Here is a 26,465-nt window from a genome sequence, read left to right as displayed (position 1 = left end):
CTTCAGGGACTCCTTCATTGGCTTTTGGCTAAAAGGTAGGGTAGAAATAGATTCTGAATAAGACTGAGAGGAACAGTCTTCTGGTTCATTTTTAAATCTTTACGCAAACATGGAAAACTCGAGTAAAGATAATAACCCACAGTCCTGTCGCTAATGTTTGGAGGAGTGAAGGCTCCAGCTGTGTGACTACATTAATTTCTAAGACATCAAAAAAGTCTCTTAATCGCTTTCTTTATGACCTTAAAAATATAGACTGCAGAGTCCAAAGAGAAAAAGGGAAATCAGAGATTCTGAAAATGCTGTGAGGCAAAAACTAAAGGAAAGACTGTGTGTCTGCGTGGGTGTGTGCACATATGTGTATGTGTATCATCTAAAGGCACCAATGTCAGCACAGTTGTTGAGGACACTGTGCAAACTGTAGTGCTTGCATTGTCATTCTCCTTCTGGGCTCTGCTTGTTATTGGGTGAATCTTCAGCAAAAAAAAAAAAAAAGGTCAAAAATGTGCCGTTTTTTTTCCACTGCCACTCTTAAAGGGCCTCCAGCTCTTACTATTTTGGGACTATAGCTTTGTCTTGGCAAGTGCCCAAAAGAAGAAGGTGACCTTCCAATAAGAACAAACTGGATGATGGGTTGGCAGCATGTCTGAAGAGTGAAGATGTGAATTTCTTTAACATGAAACAGATTTAATGCCAGCAGCAGCCATGAGGCATGCTGAAGCATCCTCAAGCAAGAAGCCGTTTCCTTGATTCATTAACAGTTAACTTAATGCCCAATAAGAGCTCAGCCTACTTCTCTGCTCTATTTTTCTGGGATTCTGTATGTTTACTATTAGAGTGGATAGATCTAAAATGGCCATGTTTATTTATTTATTTATTAACCTTTATTTAACCAGGAAGATCCCATTGAGATTAAAAACCTCTTTTTCAAGGGAGACCTGGCCAAGATAGGCAGCAGCAGATGTCTCACAGTTACAGAAATTACTCAAACACAGGCAGCAACAACACACATGCAACAATGAGGCCATGTGAGGCCATATGAAGCCCCACTCACCTATTCAAATCAACACAAAGCTTAAGAAGAGCAGCCTATTTTAAGAAAGCTTTGTTTAATACAGGGGAACTGAGATAAAATGAATAACTGTAGCACGGTTGAATGAAGAGGTAAAAGTGTACGATTTGAAGAATTTTGTCAAACTGATTTTTAAGTAGGTGTATAGCACCCACTAACACAGAAAATACCCTATAAAGTCATGAACATACATTTATGTATAAGTACTCTTTAACATCATATACTTGCAGGAAAACATGTAAATACACACACTCTCAAACACACGGTTGGACAATTTAAATCCACCGTAAGCAAACTTTGGTTAAAACTAAGACTACCGTACACACTGCCAGCTGTGATTTTGCATTAAATAGTCTTTTAAAGCCTGATGATTGATTTGCTTTGCATTTGTCTATGAGGGCTATGAAAGGCTGTTCTTAAAAAAATAAATATTAAAAAACAAAACAAAAACTGCAATGCATTGGGCCTGATGTGATAAGCAATTTCCCCAATATGAGGAAGAATTTATTTTACAAAATGTTCAAGGTAGCAGGCATGACACTGGATAATATCATGCTGGGACAGAGTCTATTCTGCTTTGCTCTTCCAATAAAAGTTTGAAATCACTGCCTTTTACAGGCAGGCTACAAGCACAAATTCAAACCATTTAAAAGCTCTGCTGTAGAATCACAGTAAAAATCACTGTTACAGTTTGTTGACCTGTGAGGTAGTCCGGCCTGTTTATGCTGATATAGAAAAGATTTTTAAACCAGGGAAAATGCTGCACTTAATGCATACTACAAGTCCAGGTCCAGAGTTCTGCCACCATCAGGATCCCAAACATAATGTATCTGTTGTGTTACATGTGGCTTTTACATGCTGTGTTTTTAAGTGGATGTCAAAGTAAATACAGCTGAGATGCTGACTAGTGAATACAGAGATATTCACCATGAGCACTGAACACTGTTTATGCACTGATATAATGAACATAAGTATAATATCCTTGTTAATCATTATAATAATAAAAACTAAAGGAGGAGACTACTTTGCAGTTCAAAAAAGTCAAATTTGAGTGACGATGCTTGGATTGATATGGCAGTAAGTGTCCCGTTTTGTGCTACATATTAGCCTCACAGTAGGTCCTCAGGAGCCAGTGGAGAACTATAGGCAATATTTTACCATAACCCCTGTAACACGAAGTTCAAACTAGATGAAATTCAAAGTAGAATTCTCTGACACTTAGTGGTATAAAACATTTTTTCTATGTTTCTCTATCCAGTCATCTCTGTCACTTCCATAAAAGTGAAAAAACAAAACTCTGCACGAGGATGTGCTTCAAAAAGAAAGAGGGGCTACGGTTTAGGTCAAGCTAAAGGGAAGGTTCCAAGGTGGCTGTGAGGTTGATGGGATGGCTGAGAGAAAGTTACAAGGCTGCAAAACTAATCCTGTATATTCCAATTATCAATATGACAAAATAGACAAAATATACAAGATTAATATCTCAGCTATGATTGTGCAGCCTTGATGACTTTCATAGTGGAGAATTATGGGAAGGGGGGGATCGGTTAGACTTTAAGTCCAGTGTGCAGACTTTACCTGAAGGGTCAGCACTATGTTCTCTGGCTGAAGGAGGCCAGATCAGATGAAGAGGGCATGCAGAAGACAAAGGCAATGCAGCATCAAAAAAAAAAGAGCAAAGCCACAAAGTGAACACATGTGATGAAAGAGAACAACAAAAAGAGAAATTAAAGTCATGCATTTCCATACATAGCACATAAATAAGACTGCAAATTGCACTCTTTATTTAGCTCTCAGGCCTAAAAAAGCCTTTGGTTGTCAACCCTGTTTGCTCCAATGAGCTCAAATGATTTATCTCTCTAAATTTATAGGTTGCGCCAGAAGCAATAACCATTTTTTTCCCCTGGAATGCCGGTAAAAAGATGGCATTGCCTTGGCTAATGAAAGCTATTGACACCTTGTTTTAGAGAAGTCACAGACTACTGCGTTTCTACATTTCTAATGTAATGTATTTCATGAGTTGCTGTTTCCAATCAGTAAAAACATGCAGCAAGGAGGATGAAAGGCACAGAAAAGCAATCATTTCACCACACAAACAAGCACACACTCAGTTACCTTTTGATATTCCGTCTGAATGGCTCCAAACTTGTCCTTTGCCAGTTTGACAATAAGATCTGCAGCGGCATAAAGAAAACAAACACATGAAGAGAACTTTGGTGTTTTCCTGTAATAAAAAATGACATGCATGGAGGATTCTTTTATCCAGCAGATTATATCACACTCTCATTAAATTGTATGAATTTCTAGCATCCGTGGCAACGTTTTTAAACACATCTGCCTCTGTTACAATTTAGACATTTGATATTACTACAGGATACAACACAAAAACATTACATGTCCCAAATTAGTCCCAAATAAATACAAAAAGTGTTCCATACTCTATACTAGTCTTAATTGGGATTTTTTTAGAGTGGTACACAAACATCTTTATAGTTCATGCTCAATATTACTGTTCAGCATATTGATTGACAGTTTGTTTATAACAGTCTTAGTATTGACACTTTACTTAGGTAGGAACTGGAGTAAACTGTAGACTCTGCACATTTTGAGAAATAATTTATGCCAGGCTGAAGAAGGAAGTTGACATTTTTGACAAGAATGTCAGGAAATCCAGAGCCACACTGTGACACTGCAGCCTCCTCATCCCCAACTCTTGTGCTGACAGTGTGAGGAACTTGTATTTTATTTAGTTGTAGTCTGTCTATATGTTTGGACTCTGTTGTAGCTATTTGTATCCTGATTACTTAAAATACTCTACCTGGTGGATGTCAGTATCACGATTTTGTTAATCAGCAAAACCACCAACATGTCACATTATTGATATTAAATTAGATACCAAAAATCAATCAAATTAAATGTTTCTCTCGATGAATTCTTAGCTAAAAATATGAGTGTGCAACACCCAGATCACTTTCTATTTTACTGCGTCTTTAAATAATGAACTAATGTTAGTTATTGCTTTAGCACATGCAGCAGTGGAAATAGCAATAACAGTCACGCTATACAAGAAAATATATATATATATATATATATATATATATATATATATATATATATATATATATATATATATATAAATAAAGTTAACTGAAATGGACTCATTTTCAACTTCAAAAGCAGAGTTTTTCCTTTTACCTTTCCCCAAATAATCTGAGTAACAAAATATCTCTGTACTAAAAAAATATTTGTGAAATGATCTTTTTGCATGATTGTTTTCTTTTCCCACTTTCCCACATTTGTCATCAAACCATTGCAGAACCTACATAACTATAGTTCTATGAAAAGAAATGCTTCTTGGCAAGAAATCTTATCTTATTTCCTTATAAATAGTGCCACATTTATACGGGAACTATATCTGTGAGTATGTAGACCCATGAAAAACTTGCCAAACCTTTCGTTTAATCTACCTCTTTTATTTACAGTGTAATTCTGATGACTTTTGGTAACATTTTAAAAGCCTTAATTAAAGCCATCCATATGTATATAGAGCAATATGAGCCATTTAGATTTTGGTTAGTTTTCATAACTACGTGATTACTTGGTATCGTGTGTATTTTGTATACATATATACATAAAACGTAAAATTTATTTATTTTTTACACTTCAACTAATAAAAACAGAGATTGTAACAAGAAATGTGCAAATTTATAACAGATACAACTAATAATCTTAAACATGACTTTCACATATGGAAATACATTCAGGACCAGAATTTCTGACCTCACTTTGCTCTGTTATACTTCTTTAAAGTTGTGATAGCAGTGTAAGTATGTAGACATTTGTGTTTCTGTCTGTATGTATGGTACTGTTCATTTAATTGGTAACTGTTCTGCTAGGCATTTAGTAGAGCCTATAACTTACAGTCAGACAGAATTTAAATATGAAATCTTTAAAGAGATTTAGAAAAGAAAATGTTGTCCACCTACAGATTCTTAAAACTCTGAGGAAGGATATTTGTTATCTTCCAAAAGTAGCCAGGAAAGGAAATGAAAAGGCACCGTTTGTTACAAGAATGGAGATGGGGTATTTCCTGATACAGCTGAGTAGCTAAGATAATTAGGTGTTTTCCCAGCAACAGTGATGCATCAGCAGTAGTTTCAAGGTAGACAGAGCACATAGCTCACTGTGTAAATGTTGAATAATCAGTAACATTGCACACCTTTAGGAAGAGTAAGAGTAGTAAAAAGAATATGCAGGGGGAAAACAAAACAATTTGCTTTGCATTTTGGCTCCAGGCCCTTTCCACGCAAGATTTGTCTTTGCCGTCCACTGAAGAATAGCAGCTTTGTGACACGTATCTAAAGATTCATGTCTTTTTGTTTTGTTCTTAAGAAACTTAAAGTGGTAAAAGTTAAACAATGGTAGACCTGTAGTGACCTTACCAAGAGATAAAACTGTCCTCAAGTGGACCCTTTCCACTATGGATGAAGCCAATTAAATACAGTACAGTTGTATTCAATGTTAGAAAAGGAATTTCATGGGTACATCCTAAACAATTATATCTCCTGTCAAACAGAGCATCTTGGTGTTATCTTTTTTATCTACACCTGGAGCTGGCTGTGACTCATCATGCAATGATGACAGAGACAGCAAGGCTTCTTGGAGGCAAAGGGTTTCCAAAAATAATGATGTCAAAGCCACAGCTTGAGTTTTCTTCTGCAATGCAGTGAATACAAAAAATATCTTATGGAATTGTTGAGAAGAATTACTTTTCATTCTAACAACAGATTGTTAGACATCGTATGCTTGCGTCTTGTTCACAGCCAGATTGGTATTAATGGGAAGTTGCTTTATAATAATCTTTAAACCATATATTATGGCTGTTCAGAAACAGGTTATGTCCAATTGTTCAATTTACAGTTAATTATGATGAACATGAATTTGACTAAGAGGCTTCCATGGGCTTCTTTTTTCACATTCATCTGTCTGGTATACCTACAGGCGTCTGCTGGCTTTTGTATTTGATGCCTTGCAGCAGCAATTACTGTAACTACTGTAATTGAAAAGCTGAGCTTTGTGATATACTTTGTCTGAATTTTTTTCCACCACATTTGGGAAACATAATTCTCTATTACAGGTCGATCGTGTCAGTGTTTCCAGCTTTCAGGGTAGTTCCTACACCCCTGCCAGTCACTATTGTGCATTTTGAGCCGAGGTGTAAAATAATCCAGCCTTCTGGAGGAAAACAAGTACAGTGAGTCAAGCCCAGCTATTATCTTTCCTTGTGCTTATGCACATTTGAAAGAAGCTACTGACCTTTTTATAAGGCGTGTTCCCTTTTATTCAGAGAGGATGAAACCTGTGATGTTATCATTTCAGGTAATAAAATATCTCCAAAACAAGTTTTGTGAGGCCTGTACAGTATGCTAACGTGTAACAGCACAAGAAGCGAAACTTCACTTTTGTTGACTTCAGTCAAAAAGTTGAAATTAAGGAAAAAAAGGGCAAATTATAATAGCAATATTTAATTTTGACTTACATTTTATATCTCAGAATTTGTAAACAGTTAAACAATTATTCAACTTAATAGCTGGAGACGTTCTTCTGATTAAATTAGGACTGCTACTACATCCATAAATGTTTTAGTTTCCTATTAAAAAGCGACAAAAAAATTAGAATATAGTTCACAAAATTATCATCACGCTGCATTTGACAAATAAATATATAACTATTGAAACTATAAAATCAGGAAAATGTTTTCTGCAACTGTAGAGCAGATTTCAAATAATCATCCCAGCTGTTTAGTGTACAATGATTATCTTTAACACTGAATACTGACAAATCCAATGAATAATACTGATCATCTCATTACAATGCAATATTCTGATAGGTCCGGGCATTCAGGTGGATCTTTTGACATGCACCATCCACCTAAACATTGTTCTAAACAAATCCCTACTCCCCAAAGGAAATGCTCAGGATTTGGCCAAGAAACACAACAAAAGAGGCAATGATCTATGCTTTAAAATCCTTTCCAATCTGACATTCACATGCTCAAGTCCCACCCCGCTACTCACAAGACTCCAAGAACGTGCTGTATAAATCCAAGTGCCTGACATCACAGGACACACTTTAAGCTCCAGTGTTTTTACCCCTTTGGGTCAGAGCTGTTTAGGAAGCTTGAGGGAGACCTCCACAAGATTAGAAAGATGTTGTGGTTGATTGGTGTATGAGTGTGACGAGCAAAATGAATGAATGAAAAGCAGATTCTGTTATTACTATTGCCAATAAATGAATTGATGAATGAAAATGGGAGCGATTTTCAACCATAAGGAGTAAAAGAATGTCTGCAGACTAGAGGAATAGAACACAAAGGAAGGAGAAAGATCAAAGACTGCAGGATCACAAAGGAGAGAAATAAGAGGTGAAAGAAAAGCAACAGGGAGAGAGTGCTGGACTGAATCCATCTTCGGCAGTGAGAGGCATCTAATCCTATGTGAACGAAAACCTCACTTAATTCTAGTTTCAACTCACGCTCCCTCTCCTCTCAACCCTACTGCTGGTACTTGTCATTTATTAAACACATACATATATTAGCCAGGATTCTTTGGCCTTTAACCCCACTAACCTCCTTGTCATATAAACTGTGGCTTCAGCAATTTAAACGAATTGTTCATGGATTTTGAACTGCTTACCCTACAAAAATGTGTTACAGTAATGAATGCTATTTAAAAAAAAAAAGTAAATGCCAGCAGTTGAAGCTCCGTCAGTATCTTCTGAACTGAAAACAAAAATCAAAGTAGAGTTTTTCCAAAAGATGTAATGAGGCTTTGCAGGGAGCTCAAGATAAGCAGAACCTGGCAAGATAAATTTTTCATCACTTTGACTAGAAATGAGTCACCCGCCCAGAGGACTCCAGCAGGTCTCTATCATGGTTCCTCTGCTCAGTGTTGAAATGGGAGAGGAAGAAGATTTCTGGACAGCAATGAACAGTGGGGGTTTTCAACCTACTGTGCTTGCTTGGACCGGAATTTTGATCTCACTAGGGTGGAAAAGTGAATTATTCAGCCAAAGCATATCCTCTGGCTTTCCAGCGTAATTGTATAAAATCGTTTTAAAGAGTATTCTTACCTTGTGGAGCATGGATATGTATATTGAACAGCTCTCTGTGAGCTTGACAACAGGGAGTCAAAACAAATCTGATCGCAACACATCTAACCTTAGTTCTTCTGGTCTTTAAGCCAGCATGAAATGCATAAAAAAGGTTTCAGTGTTACCAGCTCAGATCCACTTTACTTCAATTTGACATGTTTTATAATTTGCTTTTTTGTGTTTTATCATTTCTCAACATGCTGCTCTTTGAATGGACTTAAAATCAAAATTCAATACATGCATTTTAAAGGGTCAAAACAGACAAAACATCTTAAAATACACCATCCATCTGTTATTGGTCTACACTAAATTAAATGTTTGCTTTGAGAATTTGTGTTTTTTACAGTTCCATTAATTTTGCCACCAAAATGTACAGATTTAATCAATAAAAATAGGCTGGTTAATACATAATAAAAAGAGTGTTGTGACAGATGCCAAGCACAATACTTCCAACTGTAAACATCATCCATAGCTCTTTACTATAAGAGCTTGCATTTCATTGGTTAATTAGAGTAATACATAAGAAAAGCAAATTAGATGTGTGACTGGTAATCCTCTCAGGAACTTCTCCAGAGTTCCTGAGAAAAAAACAACAAGAAAACACAAAACAAAAAGGCGATTAGACCCATGGATTAAATGATCTGACAGGAGTGTTCAAACCTACACATTTAGTGACTGAATATAATAAACCCCAAGTTCTGCTGTGCATTGATTGTTTGTAGGGATTTAGGGCAGTTTCAGATTTAAGGCTCCAGTGTTGGTGAATAGTATTAAGGCACACTCGTATTTTCACCATATGCTGTATTCCAGTTATGTAATTAAGAACACAAAAAGCACTTCTAAATGGCTTTGGTTTAATTTTAAAAACAGCTGAGCTTACAACACACACACACACAAATGTTGTAGTTGTCCTTCTTTGCCACGGTGATTAAAGTAGGCTGCCTATAAAAAGTCTGTTGTCTTCATCTTAACTAATGTCTGTTTCCTTCTTCTAATTTGTTATCTGTGTAAGTTAAAACTGTGTCAAATTCTTCATGTCAGTGTTTTTGTGGTGGATTTATCCTATGAGGTCCATCATCAGTGATGACCCCAACCCTTCTTCTAACGTCAAGGTCAGGGGTGTCAAACTCCAGTCCTCCAGGGCCAGTATCCTGCTTGTTTTTAAGATATCCCTGCCCTACCTGCTGCTGATTACCTGGACCAGGTATGCTTTGCCAATAAGAAGCTACAAGGCCAGGTTAGTTGGAAAACAAGCAGGACAGCGGCCCTCGATGCCTAGAGTTCAACACCTGTGGTCTAGGTAATCAGATTACATAATTTCTGTTCATTATTATATTATTATCTCAAGTCTTGACAAACCTGGAATAAAGAAAATAATCGTGTAACTGAAACACAAGGGAAAAAGAAAGATGTACTTTTTACTTTTCTCAAGAATATGCAGTTAGCATAAGGTTAATGTTACACTTACCATTTATGATGGCTTGGACCTCAGAGGGTTAACACTTTTGATACCAGGACAGTAAAATATCATACCATCCACAATAACATGGTATAGATTGATACACGATTAAATAAAATGTCATCTTGCAGTATCAATGGTATGATGACACCACAAATTTACAACCCTAGCACACAACACAACATCTGGTAATGATTTAGTGTCTAAACAGACTTATGCTATAGCATTATACTTTAATATTGCTGTTGCTGGCACCTTTTGGCAATAGATTTACACTTCGAATTATGTAGTTTGTTAGTAATGATAGCAGCTAACTAGATAACAACGATGGATAGTACCCTTCATGTCCTTACAGTCACAAATGCTGCTATTTGATCAAGATCCCCAACTATGAATTTATAAAATCTTAGTGTTTAGAATTAAAATCATATCCTGTGAAGGTCACTTTAATAGAGAGACAAAGATCTTTCTTTCAGCCTCCTATCAAATAAAATCTGCATTTATTAATTCAGGCTTCCTGTGAAACTTCATTTACTATGTTGGTCGTATCATATGATGACAAACATTAAAAAATATTTATATATTACTGTTTCATATAGGAGTATACATATTAATGGATATATGTCTGTGATCACAACATTCATATTCAGTTTTGTCACTTATCAAATGTTTTTTCCACCAACAGTAGTTTTTACAGTGTTATGGAAACAACCAGCCTTTCTGTTACGAGGCTGTCTGTGTAACCAATAGGACATCCTGTGCCTGTTATTGAAGCAGAGCTGTTGAAATGACTGACCTTTGTAAACGCTGCGCTGAGGCTCAAACAGCATCAGCTATTCAGGACTATCATTTAACACAGTCTTTGAAAAACCAATAACCTTTTTCCTGTGGGGAACTGGAGCCTTTTTGCTCAAATAAAAGACACAAAACAGAGGTCCAATTGACCATGAAGCTGCCTGTTGGGGGTAGAAGCTATACAGGACTTTCCCGCTATAAAAATGAAAAGAAAATGCTGCAACCACGCTCAAGTTTCACCAATTCAGTGCTCAATCGTCACCCATTCATCAACTATGGCAATTCTGTTGTTTATTAATGATATAACCTTGTCAGAGATGTAAATGTCAATCTGATGTCTTGTACTATGCACAAATCTTTAGTTACCGCTCATTTCTTTATACACTGCTTCAAAGGAATTAGACTTTTTTTTTTAAATACATTTTTAAGTAGTCTCGAATGATGGTTCTTCAGCCTTTCTGAAAGTTTTTCAAAGTTTTAGTTTGGAGATTGACTACTTCTTCACTCAGTGTCAGTTCAGTCCTTGGACCTGACCATTTTCAGAAGAGTCGGTTTTTTGTTAAGCCACTTAACACTGATCTATGAATCATTCAAGCATAAAAAGAGATCTAACGTTTTAAGGCACTTAAGAAATAAACCAATGTTGTGTCTACATGTAACAGACAAAAAAGCGATTCTAAATTATATCATTAGGGACTTTGGTGTCTAATGGTAACTGTATGATAAATGATGACATTTTTGTAGTTTATTTCCCAATTATATATACTAAGAAATAATGAAAAAGGTTTTTCACAAATTCATCTGTCTAGAAATTGAAATCAAATACAGAAACCGGACTTTAAATGGAGCAAATCTCGACAAATAAGACGAAAACCCTGGCACACACACACATGTTCACTGCTGCTGGGTTTCAGAATTTATGCTTATTTTACATACAGACTTATTTTAAGTGGTTCCGCAAAAAAGCATAAGCTGAACTGCTAAAATGCAAAAGCTGAAAGTGTGAAAGAAGAAGAGAAAGACATCTAAGTGTAACAGAAGGATCTGAAACAAACCAAGACAGATGGACAAAGAAAAACAGCAGAGCAAGAGTGTCAGAGGCAAGCAGAGAGAATACTTAAAGGAGCGGTGAACGTATCATGGAGAGTTGGTAAAAATGCACGAGGTGGTAAAATGGGAAGAATTATAGTTTACCTAGATTGTACAGTATTACTGCTCTTGTCACTGCATATACAATAGAGTACAGAGTATTTACTGTTGGCGCAAAAGATGGCAGAACTTTTATGAACTACACACAAAAAAGGAAAAAAGAAAATTCCAATCAACTTGCTCCAAAAGCCACTAGCCGAATCAACAAAACTCTAATATTTCCTCCTGCTAAGCCCCGACAGTCGTGTGTGACAACATCCATTGCTAACAGGCTTATTATAAAAAATAAATAAATAAATAAATAAGTAAGTAAGCCTGGCCATGAGATACACTTCCACACCACAAAACTCCATTTAGCCCTGCTCTGCTTGTGAGGCGAAAGGAGCAACAAAAGCAGACAGCCAGTTGGGGATTTTTCCTGAACAGAGGGACGCTGTTGGCAACTACATGGATTCATCCTCACAAAGTTATCTGAGGCCACATACATAAACAGGGAAGAGATTTGTGGTAAGGAATACATTCAACAGGAGTTGTAACACTAATGCAGAATGGAAACTCTGCATGGACCTCATTTTTTCCCCCTCCTGCATAATAACTTCTGATATTTACATACAAATAGAAGTATGCAAAGCTGCTATAATCAATACTTTTTGGATCAAATGATGATGAGCATGTGCAAAAGGTCACATGAATAGATAAGTTATCACCTGACTGCAGTTTCCTCTCACCTTTAAGGGAATTCTATGGTTTGGGTTTTGCCATCTGAAACCTTTCATTGTATGGCTCATTCTGACAAAGTTTCATTTGGGGTTTATTTGTCATGTTCAAACACCACAAAACCTGTTGAAATGAATGGAAGGAAAGGACAGGAAGGAAAAAGCTGATGACTGCAGCCTTGAGAGGAGTAGATTATAAGTTGATTCAAGAACTTGCCAGAGCTTCACAAGGAGCCGACTGAAAGCTGTGTCAGCGCATCAAGAGCCACCACACACACACACACGTGTGTATTTATATCCTTGTGGGGACATCTCATTAACATAATGCTTTCCCTAGCCGCTTACCCTAACCCTAACCATCAAAAATGAATGTCTGACCCTTACCCTAAACCTAACCATAACCTAATTGTAACCCTGACACTAAAACCACATTTTGAGTCTCAAAAATGCCTTCAAAGTCGTGGTCCCCATGAGGGCTGTTTGTCCCCACAAGTATAGTAAACTACCAATTTTTGGTCCCCATGAAGATGTTAATACCCGTCCCCCCCCCCCCAACCACACACACACACACACACACTTTCAGGAAAGGGGTACAACTGTTGCATTAATATAAAGACACTCCCAAACTCACTTCATTTGGAAATCAAGGTCCTAAAATTAAAAAAGAGTGGAGAAGCACAGAATCAAATGTGAAGTTTCATCAGTCTGCGATAATTCTGCTCCAAAGTCCACACAGGTGTTTAGCAGCAGGTCAGGCATCAGGGTTTGTAAAGATGCTTATTTCATTTTAAAGCAGGGCGTTCCAAGACAACTACCAAATGGTTTGCTCACCATGTACTAGGCTGGCCAAATTGCCTGAACTGAGCCCCCATAGAGAATCTGTGGGATGTGGACAAGAAAAAGATGAAAATTCCAGACCCCAAAACAAGCTGAAGACTGCTATGAAAGTAGTCTGGGTGTCAGTAAAGCTGATCGCCTCCATTCCATGTTGTACTCATTCATTGTAAAGGAGTGTGTATAATGAATGAGTACATTTTTATAAGTTGGATGTATCTACTGTTTTATAGTTGACATTTCTGTATTGTGAATCCTTTTTTGATTGATCTTAGGAAATGTTCTAATACTATGCTGGACCCAACAATATATCTAAACAGATTTTTCTGCTTCAAACACACAATTATCGACAATACAATATACCGAATATTTCTTAATCGTCATACCATTGTTATTTTACATAATATGCTGTGGTTGTATTGTATCATTAATTCTGATTCCCATCCTTAGAAGCAAGCCACATGTTTAAAGCAACACCAAGTTATCGGTACAGGAAAGTCTATTTTGAGTATAGCCTTTAGAGCTTCTGCTAGAATTCATAGGATATCCAATTTGACAGCAAGAGTTGAGTTTCTACATAAGACCTGGCATCACACGTCTTCTCCATTTTTTTGTTTGTTTACGTGGGTCTAGTTGCACCCACTCATGACGCCAGTGGCATCATGAGTGGGTGCAGGCATCTGGTACTTCCTGTGAATCAATATTTTAGGTTCCAAACTGATCCGTTTTGAAATTCTCTGTTTGTGGTGTTGGGGCGTGAACTTTAAACCACAGAAAAACTACTTAAGTACATCTACTCACTTCATGATAAATGTACATTTCACTTGGTAAAATTTATACAAACCCGTGTAAATATGAAACCTTTGGACTGTGCTGAAAATTATCAGCTAGAAACTAGAAACTTTAAAGTCATGTAGGTTACACAAAATGGGAGAGAACAGAACAGAATAAGATCTCATCAGGCGGACAGAAGAATAACTCTAATATTGACTTAGATAAACTTGTTCATAGCTTGATTCTTCAGCCTACAAGTGAACAAAAAATTGAAAAAATAATAAATTAAAACATAAGCTTGCATGGTTTACCAATTCAATAACGGCATGTGTCTTTCAAATATGTTTTCTCTACTGAGGCATGCTAGTATCCAAACCCACCCTCTCACACTTTCTGGAGGTGTCTGAACCTGACACGATAATCAGACATGAGGTTTTTCTCCAAGTGTTTCTGTAGATGGCTTGAGTAACACAAGGAGCTAAAAGCATACAAGGAGCATTTCATCATCCTTCAACCTGTTGCTATGCAACAAAAATGTTTTTCAGCACTTTTAGAAAATGGCTTTGTCCTTTTTGTGTTTACTATCTAGTTCAAAGTGAAGGCAGAAAAGATAGACTGAGAGAGAGAGAGAGGTTCAAAGTTGGCCGTTGTAAACATCCTGCCACCAAAGAAAACCTCGAACTTCTGACAGTGTCGTATTTTAGGATGATCCTCTTAAAATATCACCCGGACATAATAAAATCAAGGTGTAGCGTTCAATAAGCCTTAACTGGAAATCTAAGTGAGAACACCTAAGAAAAGGGTTATTTCACACTGAATCTGGAAGATATTAGCCATCCTATTACTGCGTTGACGTATGCGGCGATTACAAGTTTACTATAGCTTCTGCTGTTGTGTTCCTTTATTAGTTATTGTTCTTAAATTATTTGTTTAAGACTTTCTTTACTTAGAAGTCTGTGTTTATAATGGTTGAGCAGAAAAAAAAAAAAGAACTGTACCAACACTGGATATTTGTGAGGAAAAAAAAAACTTTTTAAACCTTTTATTCTGGGTGAGAAACAGCATGAATTTCAAATCTGTTTTTTGTTGTTGTCGTTTCTCTACATGCAGTTTTTATGTCAAGGTGACCACAGAAATTAATGTCGAGGCTCTCTCATTGTTCATTTAAAAAGAGGCTTCAAAATAGAACTAGTGGGAAATGGTAAATTGCACTTTTCTACTCAATTTATGCACTCAAACCGCTCAAAGAATCCTGTATTAATTCTGTGTAGCAGAGTGCTCAGTGACACATTTAAAAAGAAAAAAGAAAACAAATCTAAGAAGCTTGGGAGAATAAAACCCACACCATGTTCCCTATAACCATCCCACACTGTGGCCTGAAGTAAACTCATTAAATTGAAAAATATTTCTGTTTGCCAGCATTTACCTGTCAGGTTTGCAAAATTCATTATTCAAAATGTTCATCTATGAGCCTGGGTACACCTATTCAGTTCATCATCTGTCTGAAACAAGTATTATAGCTCCTTTTCCTGTCTTTATGCAAGTTTCCTTTTGATTGGCTGACGCTCATAAACAGAAAATTTGTGCAACTGGTGGTTAGGACCTGTATGGTGGCCCCGAGCGGTCAAAAATAACAATATGATGATTTACCTGCTTTTGACAGCTAAACTTCTGTTAATAGGGTTTATTTAAAGCTGTGGTACAGTATACACCATTGACCTTATTATTTGAAACTTCAGCCATCTTAAATATGAGCATCCATTGTAACAGTATAAAAAAATGAGCCTTTTGGCAAGAGCCTGATTACTTTATACCAAGATGTTGAATTTGGCATACAAGAGAACACTCCACGAGGTGTCACTTTTTGGTTTATCTGCTTACAACTAATACAACATATTGAGTTTACGAGAAAACCATTTCACATGACATCACCTTGAAGCCGTGTGGTCATAAGGCTACTATATATGTATAATAACAAATTACCAACCTATAGAAAGGAGGCAGATGCAATACTTGGTTTGGGTTATTCTTCCAACACATTCTGCTTGGCAGTAAAAACTTTGCTGACATTTAACTTAAAAGCTCCCAGTAAAGTAGAACAGGTGTATGTGTTTGTGAGTGTGTCCTGGGGGCTGACTGTTAGCATCCGAGCTGACTTCCCATGAGCTTCATGTTAAAAACACTGGATAAACACACTGTTACCATAGAACCTGTAACTATGGAGAAACAATCTGGCTTAACTTTACACAACTAAAAAGACGACAGGGGAGAAAACACACAGACACACTCATATGAGGTGGAGAGGCATTTAATTTAAAAGTGCTAATCTTTTACTTCAATGCAACAATGTTCCCACCCGTGACATATGGAGAATTAAAGTGATTGAGAGGTTGAGAGTGTGTGTCTTTTCTTGTGTGTAACTAATAAAAAAGGTATTAGTTGAGAATTATGACTTAACCTGCCATGAGAAAGTCATCTCACATTTCAATTAAACAGAATACTCCACAGCCTTACGATAGATCTTGATGTTAGTGCATGAAAGATGATGGGGATGGATTTTTCTGTCTAGATACATAAAGTGAGTGTGTAGAGGACAGTTCTATGTGAACAGCTGAGGCTTTTGACTACATATACAGCTGGACTCCTACAGTTCTTATAAATATACTCACCTCGCACAGGGGCCAGATGAACCCATGACTAAAACATGTTAATAGTAAAAAAGTCTGTGAACCCATCAGCTACTCTGATGGTTTAGCCTTTGGGGTCAAAGAACACATTTTTGGGGCTTCTCGAGTATCCAGAAGATACCTGGATCAAGAGTTTTGCATTTCCGTCCACTGGATATGGTTTAGATTGTGGTAAAGATATACAGATTAAAACATTTTTCCTGTCATTTATGGCTATTTGACAAACAAAAATGTCTATTTATTTTAGCCTTCATTTCTTCAACAGGACAGCATGGATGGCAGAGAGAGTAGCAGGAATGACACGCAGGAAACAGAAACTCAACAGTGGCCCTTCTGCACATGGGTTGCACACTCAGCCCAGCGAGCTATACTGATGCCCTAAAATCACTTTGCTTCCTCTCTGAACTTCCCCAGGTAAAAACCCTGCTGTCTCAGATGTTTCAGTTGCCATTCAGTTAAGGAAGACACGCTTATCAGTTATTAGGAAGCCCATGCATGATCATTTATTTCATGTGATAAAAAGAAAACTGATTTAAAACCATTTTTGGTTAGACAGCGTATTTCTTTTACTGCACCATGGTTTAAAGTCCCATATATTTGTCAACTCAACCAGTTAGTCATTACTCTCTTCTCATGTAAAACTGACAAATAGCATTTAAAACACCTCTGACACATTAGAATGTAAAGTTTGCTCAAGTTTCTTTCCATGCTTGAAAATGGCTAATTTTTCTCCTTGTGACTGTTCACATAGTAGTGCCAGAGCTCAGTAAACCAGACTGAAAGAGAAAATGTATATGTTATCAAAAGTGTTTTCAAAAAGGGCCGTTTGGTTTTACAAGAAAAGATGGAGTTTAGCAAATATGGACTTCTTTTATGAGACCAGACCAGAGCACTTCCACCTCTCCACGAGTTTATGCCCAGCACAGTGGATGAGAGCATTTGCTGAATTAAATCTCAAAACAATACTAAAATGCTAAAAGGTTGCAAAGCTATCTATTAAATAACTATTAAATAAGTCACCACGGAAAGATTTATTTTTTAAATTGCTGCTTTTGCGTTAAAATGACACAATATCACCGTATAAACTCACTCTTTAAATGCTAATACTGCCCATGTTTTTAAAGTACATTATTCTGGAATTCAGATGTAAGAGAAAACAATCAAAAGACTGTAAGGTTGAAATTAACTGCACTATATTATATTACTGCACTATATCAATCACTCTATATTAATAAAAACAAAAAGTGTGTAGTTCATTGCACATGGTTTCAATACTTTTGCCTCCAGTGTTTTCCCTAGTGTGACATTAGCATTACCTAATCTGAGTGGGAGACTGACGCAGGCTACGAGCAGTAACTGTTAAGTGAGTGCCAACAGCAGCCAAAGGATTGCATTATTATTTAAATCAGTAATGATAAGTACTGATTGAAATGGAATTTATGTGTAACAGCTCAGATAATTGGCCAGGCTTTTAAAATGTGGACCACTACTTAGACCATTGTCCAGATTTCAATCACAATCCAAGCAGGTGACTCTCTTTGTTTCCCCTCTCTCGTTCTGTGTGCAAAGGTAACAGACCAGATTTAAATCAAATGAACACAAAATATGGTGAAATTGGCTGGTAGCTGAGTTAGTCTTTAAAAGAATTTAAAATCTTCTCAAGCTCTCTGTTTACATTCTCAGCCTCTTTATGAGGATAAACCTTATTGGATTGTCACAAATGCTTGAAGAAGGAACATTGAAAAGGTGTGCACCATTATTCTCATTTGTATCATTCATTTTCACGATACTCAATGCAAAGAGACTCATAAGATAAAAGAGCAAAAAGGTCAGAAAGGCAGTGTGATGCAGCCGGGAGAAGGTTATAATCATAAGCTTTTAGCTCTGATACTGTGTGACTTTTATATCTGACCAGATATAAAATCTGCCTTTAGATGTAGTCAAAATTTCTACTTTCTTAAAAGCCCCATGTTCGAGCCAGTTTTTGGCGACATTTTGTATTGTAAGAGCAAATTACTATAGCACAATGTTACATGAATTAAAACTGTAACAGAAGTGATTTTGAGAGGAAAAAGAACCTCAGCTCTGTATATACTCACATATACACAGTGAGTCAGAATTAAGGTCTTCCGGTCATGAGCCTACTATTCTAACCTTTAGCCCAAGTAGTTAATTGAAAGTACCAAGGCACATGTAGTCTGTAGTGGAGTCTGGTCAGCATGTCTACTGCCTGACAACCAAGAGGATTGTCTCTGCAGTCTGGCCCAGGTAAACAACGACCCAGATTACCATCAGCTAATCAAGGCTGAAGCAATGCTGCAAAGGTGACAATGACAGACAGGACCAATGACCTGCAAAGGGTGAAGACTGACCAATCACAGGAGACAATCTAATGGCTGCCTGGTGACAGATAACAGGAGAAAGCACACCCACACACACACACACACACATACACACACAAACTTTCATTCTCATTCCAGTTGATGTAATTTTTCTTGTCAGATATAAACTCAGGTTCTTTCTTTTTTTTTTTTTTATTAAATGCTTGATCCATTCATGCTGATGACTACTGTCTGTCAGTTTCCCCACACGTCGCCATAACTACAGTTTGCTCCTAATTTTTGTTGTGGATGTATTTAAATTCTGTCATGTTCTCTCTAGAGAAATAGCCACAGTGCTCCGAGTGCACTCTACATGCCAAAATTATTATTGTCAACCCACATCACAAACAAAGCACAGTATTTGCAGCACATAAAATTATTTTATCCTATCTATTTTATAGAAAATTATACAGTAAAGTCAACAAGCATGAGCAATACGGTTCTCGTTACAATGTCATAAAGTTCTCATTGTGATACAATTTCCACGCTTTGATAAGAGAGGAAGCCCTCAAGCTGTCACTGAATGTGCCTGCTGTTATAAAGTAATATACTGATATCAAATTCCCAAAGGTTTGGAAAACATACAAACACAGTTAGCCTATCATTTCTACATGATAGGGCATGTTGATTGTTGAGGAGATATACAAACTAAGTGCTTCCCACAAATTTGGATTCTATTTGTGGAAGATGAAGGAGGCATGTGCGCAGTGAAAAGAGGCACACACACACTTTCCTAGAGTGAGTTATTAAATAAGTCCCTTCAAAAGTTTCTGCTGTAAAAATATATTTGCCAAGTGCTTTGTGACAAACAAATAAGCAATACATTAGTTCATCATCCTGTGGATAGGTTCCAATGCCAGTAACTTGAACAGCAGTTGGCATTGGTAGTCTTTGTTCTACAGCCTCTTTCAGCTTGGTGTAGCTGCACATGAACCGAATCTCCACTTGCAGCAGTTTATGGTTTGAGTACCAGCCAGCTTGGAGCAGCTCTCCAGAAAATACTAGGATTACTGTAGAGTGAGGTTTGAGATTCAATCTGAGGAAGCAGTTAAATGATACACTGAAGGCTCCCACAACAATGCAAGCCGATCGTTAAGATGGAGACAGGAAGGTCTTGGGCGTGCCAGTTAACTAGGTGTTTGTCGACTACTAAATCCACCACAGATAGCATCTTTCATTCAAATGAGGAAAAATAACCGTTATGCACTTAGGTGCAATTAAGTGGACAACAGAAGACTGGAAAAACCTTTATGCGTCCTATAAGTCTGGATTTATTCTGCAATTTTCAAATGTTAGAATCAGAATTTGATGTGAACAACGTGAAAGCAAGGATCAATCCTGGCTGATATCATCTACCTAGTTGCTGACTGCTGGTGGTGGTAGTCTAACGATTTGGTTTATATATTCTGGCAAAATGTCAGGGTAAAACCTTGTGTGGGAAACACCGCAAAGTGCTGCTTAATCAGCTAGCACTTGACTTTTTGCCATCCTTTATTGTAAATAGTAGCTGCATCGACATGGTGTTAATTAGTTTGGAGCCAACTCAAGCGCCAAGCTTTACTTTCAGTAAACATTTTACATAAACCAGCTGGACTCAGCAGTCCCCATACGGTAAGTTCGGAGCAAAGGAAAACACACAATTCAGCTGCACACCAAAAGTCTCTGAGTGTGGCATAGTCGTCTTACTGTGATACATCCCACTCAGTGAAACAGTCTCTGGAACGCTGAGTGAAGGGTGCAAGGATATTGCGAAGCGTTGTGACGAGCGGCTAAAGAAGGAAGAGCACCATTTAGAGTAGTCATCCTTGGAGTTGGCAGGTTGACCCTCTTTCGCCACACATCTGCAATTACAACTCACCATGTCCCCAGAGTCGACTCGTAGCAGGCACCGCTGCACCCACCAATGAAGCGGAACAAAGGGACAGAGAATGCATGACTTGCCATCCATTCAGCAGGACTGAGCCGCTTGCTTCGTCTCGACTCTCCTGCTTGGCTACCCAGGCCTGACCCAAATATGACGTTCCCGAATGAAACAGGGCTTTAGCAGCAGCTGGGGAACCGACAGCTCTTTCACCAGCAAACTCCCTGCATTTATTTCCTTTCAATTTTGCTTCTTTCTTTAAATAAGCCCATATCTCCACAGCTTTTCTTACTACAACGATCTTTAGATTTTCTACCTGTGCTGTCCCCATGTATGGCTTTGCCACATTTCTCACCTGCACTGTCAGATAGCTGGGAGCTTAAGCTGATGGTGGCATTATAATATTACCCTGAAATGTCTCAACTTATCTTAATGCCACAGCTCTTATCTCCCCTTACTTCATCTGCTAATATGCCAGCCGTTAGTGAAGCAAACCTTCTAAATGAGATGCATCACTTTTCTCTCATAAACTGCCTGTTCAGTCTATTGAAGTACGCATTTCCCTTTAAACCGGATAGAAATCTTTCAACACTGAGACTGAAAGGTATACTGAATGGCTTTTCATTTCAAAAGGTTCAAACCAACACTGTGATGTGCAGTGCTGCTAGAGTCCTACAGTTTCTTCAGTATTGGACAAAAACGAACGAGTGCTGTTTCAGTGCTGCAGCTCTAATTATAAAATCATTTGCTTGATGAGCTAGTAGTCCGAATGGTCTTAAAAGCAACAACTCATAACGATTCTCTTGTGTTGCAGTTACCACCAATAATGAGAACATATTGATGGAATTTGTTAGGCAATTTAAAGATCCTCATCTCTCTTTGTCCTCATTTTCTGTCATATAAAACCATGTAATTTTAATGATAATTATCCTTACTCTGGAAAACAATTTACAATTTTCCAATTATTGTTAGTTTTAACAAAATTGTCAATAGGAAATAGGAATACATTTGCTCTTAATTCGAGGCGATTCATTGGGAGGTTAAACACTGAATGCCTGCACTAGCAGGCTGGTGGAAAGCCGAAAGCAAACTTGTCAGTGATGGTTCACACATTTAGTCCCGAAAATAGAAGAGTGTCAGTCAACAAATCCCTTACATATTTTTCCCAAGCGAGACATCAGACTCTGTATCCACCAGCTGATGCTCTGACCTCAAGTAAGAGCAGGGTGAAGGTTAAAGATTGTTGCTAATGTAGACTTGCTGTAACGATGTCACCTCTGACAGTATGATTGCCTCAATATTAATCTAGCTACGTCTCATCATTTTACTCAAGTCAATTTATTAGAGCAGAAAAAACTAACAATTCATCTCCCTTTACTAGCAAAATTAATAATATCATGCCCATTTTATTTATTAAATGATTTTTCGCAGTTCCTCGGGTAAGCTTGGATTTGTTGGTGTTTAATAATTTGCTGTTAAACATGTCTTGTCCTCTTTAAATGGCTGTGTAATATATTTAGCATTGAGGCAATTCATTTAGAGCTGGCTACCTCACCTGCCTCGCTGAGCCTTCAGAAAGACTAATCCCAGATTTGTGGATCCATTTCAAGTGTAACAACACGTAGCTAAAGGCTATTTTGATATCTATTCACAGGGCTAGAGCTGCAGGCAGGGAATTAAAGTGCTTTACAATATTACTTTTTTGTTCTCATTATGCAGTGTGATCTTTTCTTACAAAGCTGGGGCAGCAGCAGCTTAAATGGAAGACATCCTGTTGTGCGACAAGAGCATTAGCAGTCTGTATACTCTACCTACTAGACATGTTTAAGATAGGAAGAAAAAGCATGTTTCTTTCATTTATCCTATCAACCTATCAGAATACTAAATACCACAACAAACACATGGTAAAGATATGTTCCTTTGGCATTAGGAGAAAAATCTTAGGTAACAGAAAACATAATTTATTGATCCAGATTCAAAAAAAACAATCAGACCAAGAATGTGTTGATATTTATAATAATATTGCTATACATGGCAAGCATTGTTGTCTATGTAATTACATTGATGCAACCCTGAAAATGTTAAATCCTGAAAAACTTTAATCTTGGGAATCCTGAGATACACCTGTTCAGATTTTCATCAACACAAATATCTAATCAGCCAATCAAATGACAGCAACACAGTGCATTTAGACATTAAGGCATGGGGATGATGACAGGTGACCTATCTGTGGGATGCTATCTTGACAGCACACACCAAAATCTCTGAGGAATGTTTCCAGCATTAACATTAAGGTAGTTCTGAAGGCAAAAGCTGATTCAGCCTGGTCCTATCAATATTTGCCAAACAAACTATACAGTGAACGTATATTACCCCACTCACAAGCTCCATTTTTAAGCAGCCCTAATATGCTTCTGTTCTCAACCAACCATCTGTTGTGAAATTTCAGGAAATTCGTCAACGTTGTCCTGGTTCCAAATGTAAAGTATCAAAAGTTGAGACTGGCATCAACCTCTGCCGACTGCACCAAGTATACATGGAATAAGAGTAAGTCTGTGTAACCCATGACAAAATATCTGAAACAAGGAGATCTGTGTGGCCGAGTGTACATTTTCACCTGTGATAGCCTCTTTAGCACTGTGCTGCACACAGTGACACATCGCCTGTGGCAATCAGCTGCCATTATGCTACAGGCGACTAAGGCTGTCCCTGTTTGTGTCCTCAAGCATCCCAGCACTAACAACCATCACTGTCAGTGCAATGACACAACTGTGTGTGACAGCACAAAACCACAGCAGAAGAACCATACACATCACTTTCTGTCATCCAGATGCTCCAAGAGTATGACTGGGCCAGGGAATCATGCAGTGATGCTAAATTACACAGCAGTTTATTTATAGCCTGGCAGTTTAGTAAGATTGTTAAAAATGAACCAGATTTTGCAAACAAAAATGTATCTTTCTGTTACATTAAGGATTTGTGAAACATACAGATCAGTTGAATAGATGGTTAGATAATGAGATGATAATAAATCCACACACAGTCGTATCAGATCTTGTTTAGTAACAGATGGAAGCTATGAAAAGTTTAAAATACTGGAGGACATGAAAGTGTTCCTCACATGTTTGCATCATGGGCCTCAGGGCAGTAGTTCTACAAAATAATGAAAAAGGCAGCAACGTGACCCTGTTTCCTCTACATATGTGTTACAGAAGCCTCGATAAACATGATGCAGTTGCCCCAAATCTGTGTTTTTATAATATTTTAAACACTCTACACACAGTAATTAATTATAAACTGAATATTGCACATATATCCGCTAATATTGTACATATTTTAGCCTGTCTGCAGACAAAAACACAAAAATTCTTAGCAGATGATAAATACTTATAATGTAAGGAGGAAGGTGACAAAATATTTCTTAGCAGTCCTTGTGTTACATATGTTGAAGTGCTTTAATCAGATCATTATGGCTTATAATATGTTTACGAACGATCTTTAAAGTAGACTCAATCTGCTATTTTTCCCTGAATACATGATTCATTAGCTTTTTGGGGTTCTCCAAAATATTATGCAGTAGGGTTAATTTCATTAATATTGCAAAAAAATTTGATATTAATATCAATAATCAGAGATTTGACACTTGAAATCCCAGTAGGATGTGACAAAAACACCTTACCCAGGAGGTGTCCAGGAAGCAACCTAGTCAGACACCAAACCATCTCAGGTGGCTCCTTTTGCTGTGGAGTAGAAGCTGTACTCTGAGCCCCTCCAGAATGAGCTTTTATGTGCAATCTACTCTTTTGGTCACTATCCAGAGCTTGTAGCCATAGGTGAGGGTAAGAACCTATGTTGACAAGTACCACAGAAGACCAGTACAGCATCCGCATCATTGAGGACATTGACAGAAGGATTGGCCCACTGTACGCTCACCTCTTGTGAGCAAGAGTTTAAGACATATCCCCCCCCCAAGCATTCCCCACAGATTGCTCCAAGGTACGCAGTCGAATAGCATCTCCAAGTCCCCAAAACACTCAATGCCAATTTCCATAAGGCCAAACAGAAGAACAAAATTTCCCATTCAGTCTGTGCTCAAATCACCATTATTCATAATTCTCTCTGTCGGCAGATAAAAGATTTATAAGGGATTTGGTATTCCTTTCTTGCCTTTGTAAAACAGAAATAAAATATTTTGGGGGGAATATTTTTTTTGCAATAAAAGTGTACATTTTTATTTTATTCCTGGAATAAACGGTCTCTTTCCTCTATGGTCTCTATGCCTATGTTGTGCTTACAGATGCACAGCAGGTAGCAGCAGCTGGTTTCTTATTCAATTCAGTTCAATTTTATTTATATAGTGCCAAATCACAACAATAGTCACCTCAAGGCGCTTTGTATTGTACAGTAGATCCTACAATAATATATAAATTATTATTAAGATTCTTATTACACATATGCTTGACAGTAGTATAACAATAGTAACAAAATTACCAATAACAAAAGTAATAATGATTAAAGAATTCTAACTCAAATATGTCTGAAGAATTTCATTTGTCTTTGTGACCACAAAAGTAAACTTTCTTAAAAGCCCCGGCAATGTTAGCATACCATCCAACCATTCACCCACACCACCCCCTGTGATTAAGGGCCCTCTTACCTCACACCAAGTCTCTCTCCCTACTGTTGGATAGACTCTGAACTACAGCTGGTAACAGAAGTTCATGTTCTTGCGCTTGAGATCTGCTACAAGCTCTAAGTAGAACATACAGGAGGTGGAGAGCTGGTTCTGCTACACAGAGCAGAACATGGACTACCATTTGTTGGTGTATTACCATCTTCATCTCACAGCAAGAGGGGCCTGGGTTCCAATCCAGCAGCCAGATGGGGTCTTTCTGTGTGGAATTTGCACTGTCTCCTTGTGTCTGCTTGGGTTTGTTTTTTTTGTAATTTTGTATTTTTCCCCAGAAAACAGTTCAGTTTCCCCAAGTTTAACATTGTATTTGTGAACAGGAGGTTGGCAGATTTTTAAAGAAAGCTGACTAATGAACATTACCACTTAACTTTGTGACAATTTAACAGAGCAACAATCACTGCCTGTCCAGTAAGTTCTTTATTCTGTGGATGGACTTGCGTTTCCCTGTTTTGGACTACAGCTGCAGATGGCAGTCCTTGTTCTACTCTAGCACCAGCTCTCCACGTATGTTCTACTTGGAGCTTGAAGCAGATCTCAAAGGCAGAACAAGAACTTCTGTTACCAGCTGTAGTTCAAACAGAGCAATTAGAGCCTGTCCAACAGTAGGGAGAGAGACTTGATGTAAATGAATGATACTGAGTACATTGAACAACTTGACCAACCTGTCCCCAGGGAAACACTAGATAGTTAAGACCAGATATAGCTGGTTACCAGCAACTGAACTTAGACAATAAAACAGAGACTACTAAATCAAACATGTGAAAAACTTTGAATATAAAAAGCAGCTGTTTGTGAAAATGTGTCGTATCTACTGGACCTGCCAGTACCATCAACAAGCTATCCTGAAACTGAGATCTGTACAGCAAAATTTAAGTACGGGTTGCATACATAGTTTATA

The 26,465-nt window shown here is 37.6% G+C and overlaps 1 protein-coding gene across 13 annotated transcripts in view; it reads right to left on the bottom strand.

The window, feature by feature from the left end:
* The window catches only part of prom1a (prominin 1a), an 85,599-nt gene that overhangs the window by 47,008 nt on the left and 12,126 nt on the right, over window positions 1-26,465 (bottom strand). For 8 of the 13 annotated variants that reach the window (XM_085469326.1, XM_085469323.1, XM_085469324.1 and 5 more), the window contains exons 2-3: window positions 3,182-3,240; window positions 2,645-2,671 (exon numbers count right to left, since the gene is read on the bottom strand). In XM_085469326.1, coding sequence (XP_085325452.1) covers window positions 2,645-2,671; window positions 3,182-3,240 — 86 coding nt within the window. The remainder of the gene's footprint in view (window positions 1-2,644; window positions 2,672-3,181; window positions 3,241-26,465) is intronic. The other 5 variants (XM_085469343.1, XM_085469369.1, XM_085469353.1 and 2 more) reach the window with 1 other exon arrangement.

This window comes from Copadichromis virginalis, linkage group LG2 (assembly GCF_057382275.1).
Source record: "Copadichromis virginalis isolate Kocher_CV1m ecotype Utaka linkage group LG2, C_Virginalis_male_GT1.1, whole genome shotgun sequence".
NCBI classification, from domain to species: domain Eukaryota; kingdom Metazoa; phylum Chordata; class Actinopteri; order Cichliformes; family Cichlidae; genus Copadichromis; species Copadichromis virginalis.
Note: the sequence above shows the minus strand (reverse complement) of the source record. Positions and strands in the feature narration are given on the sequence as shown.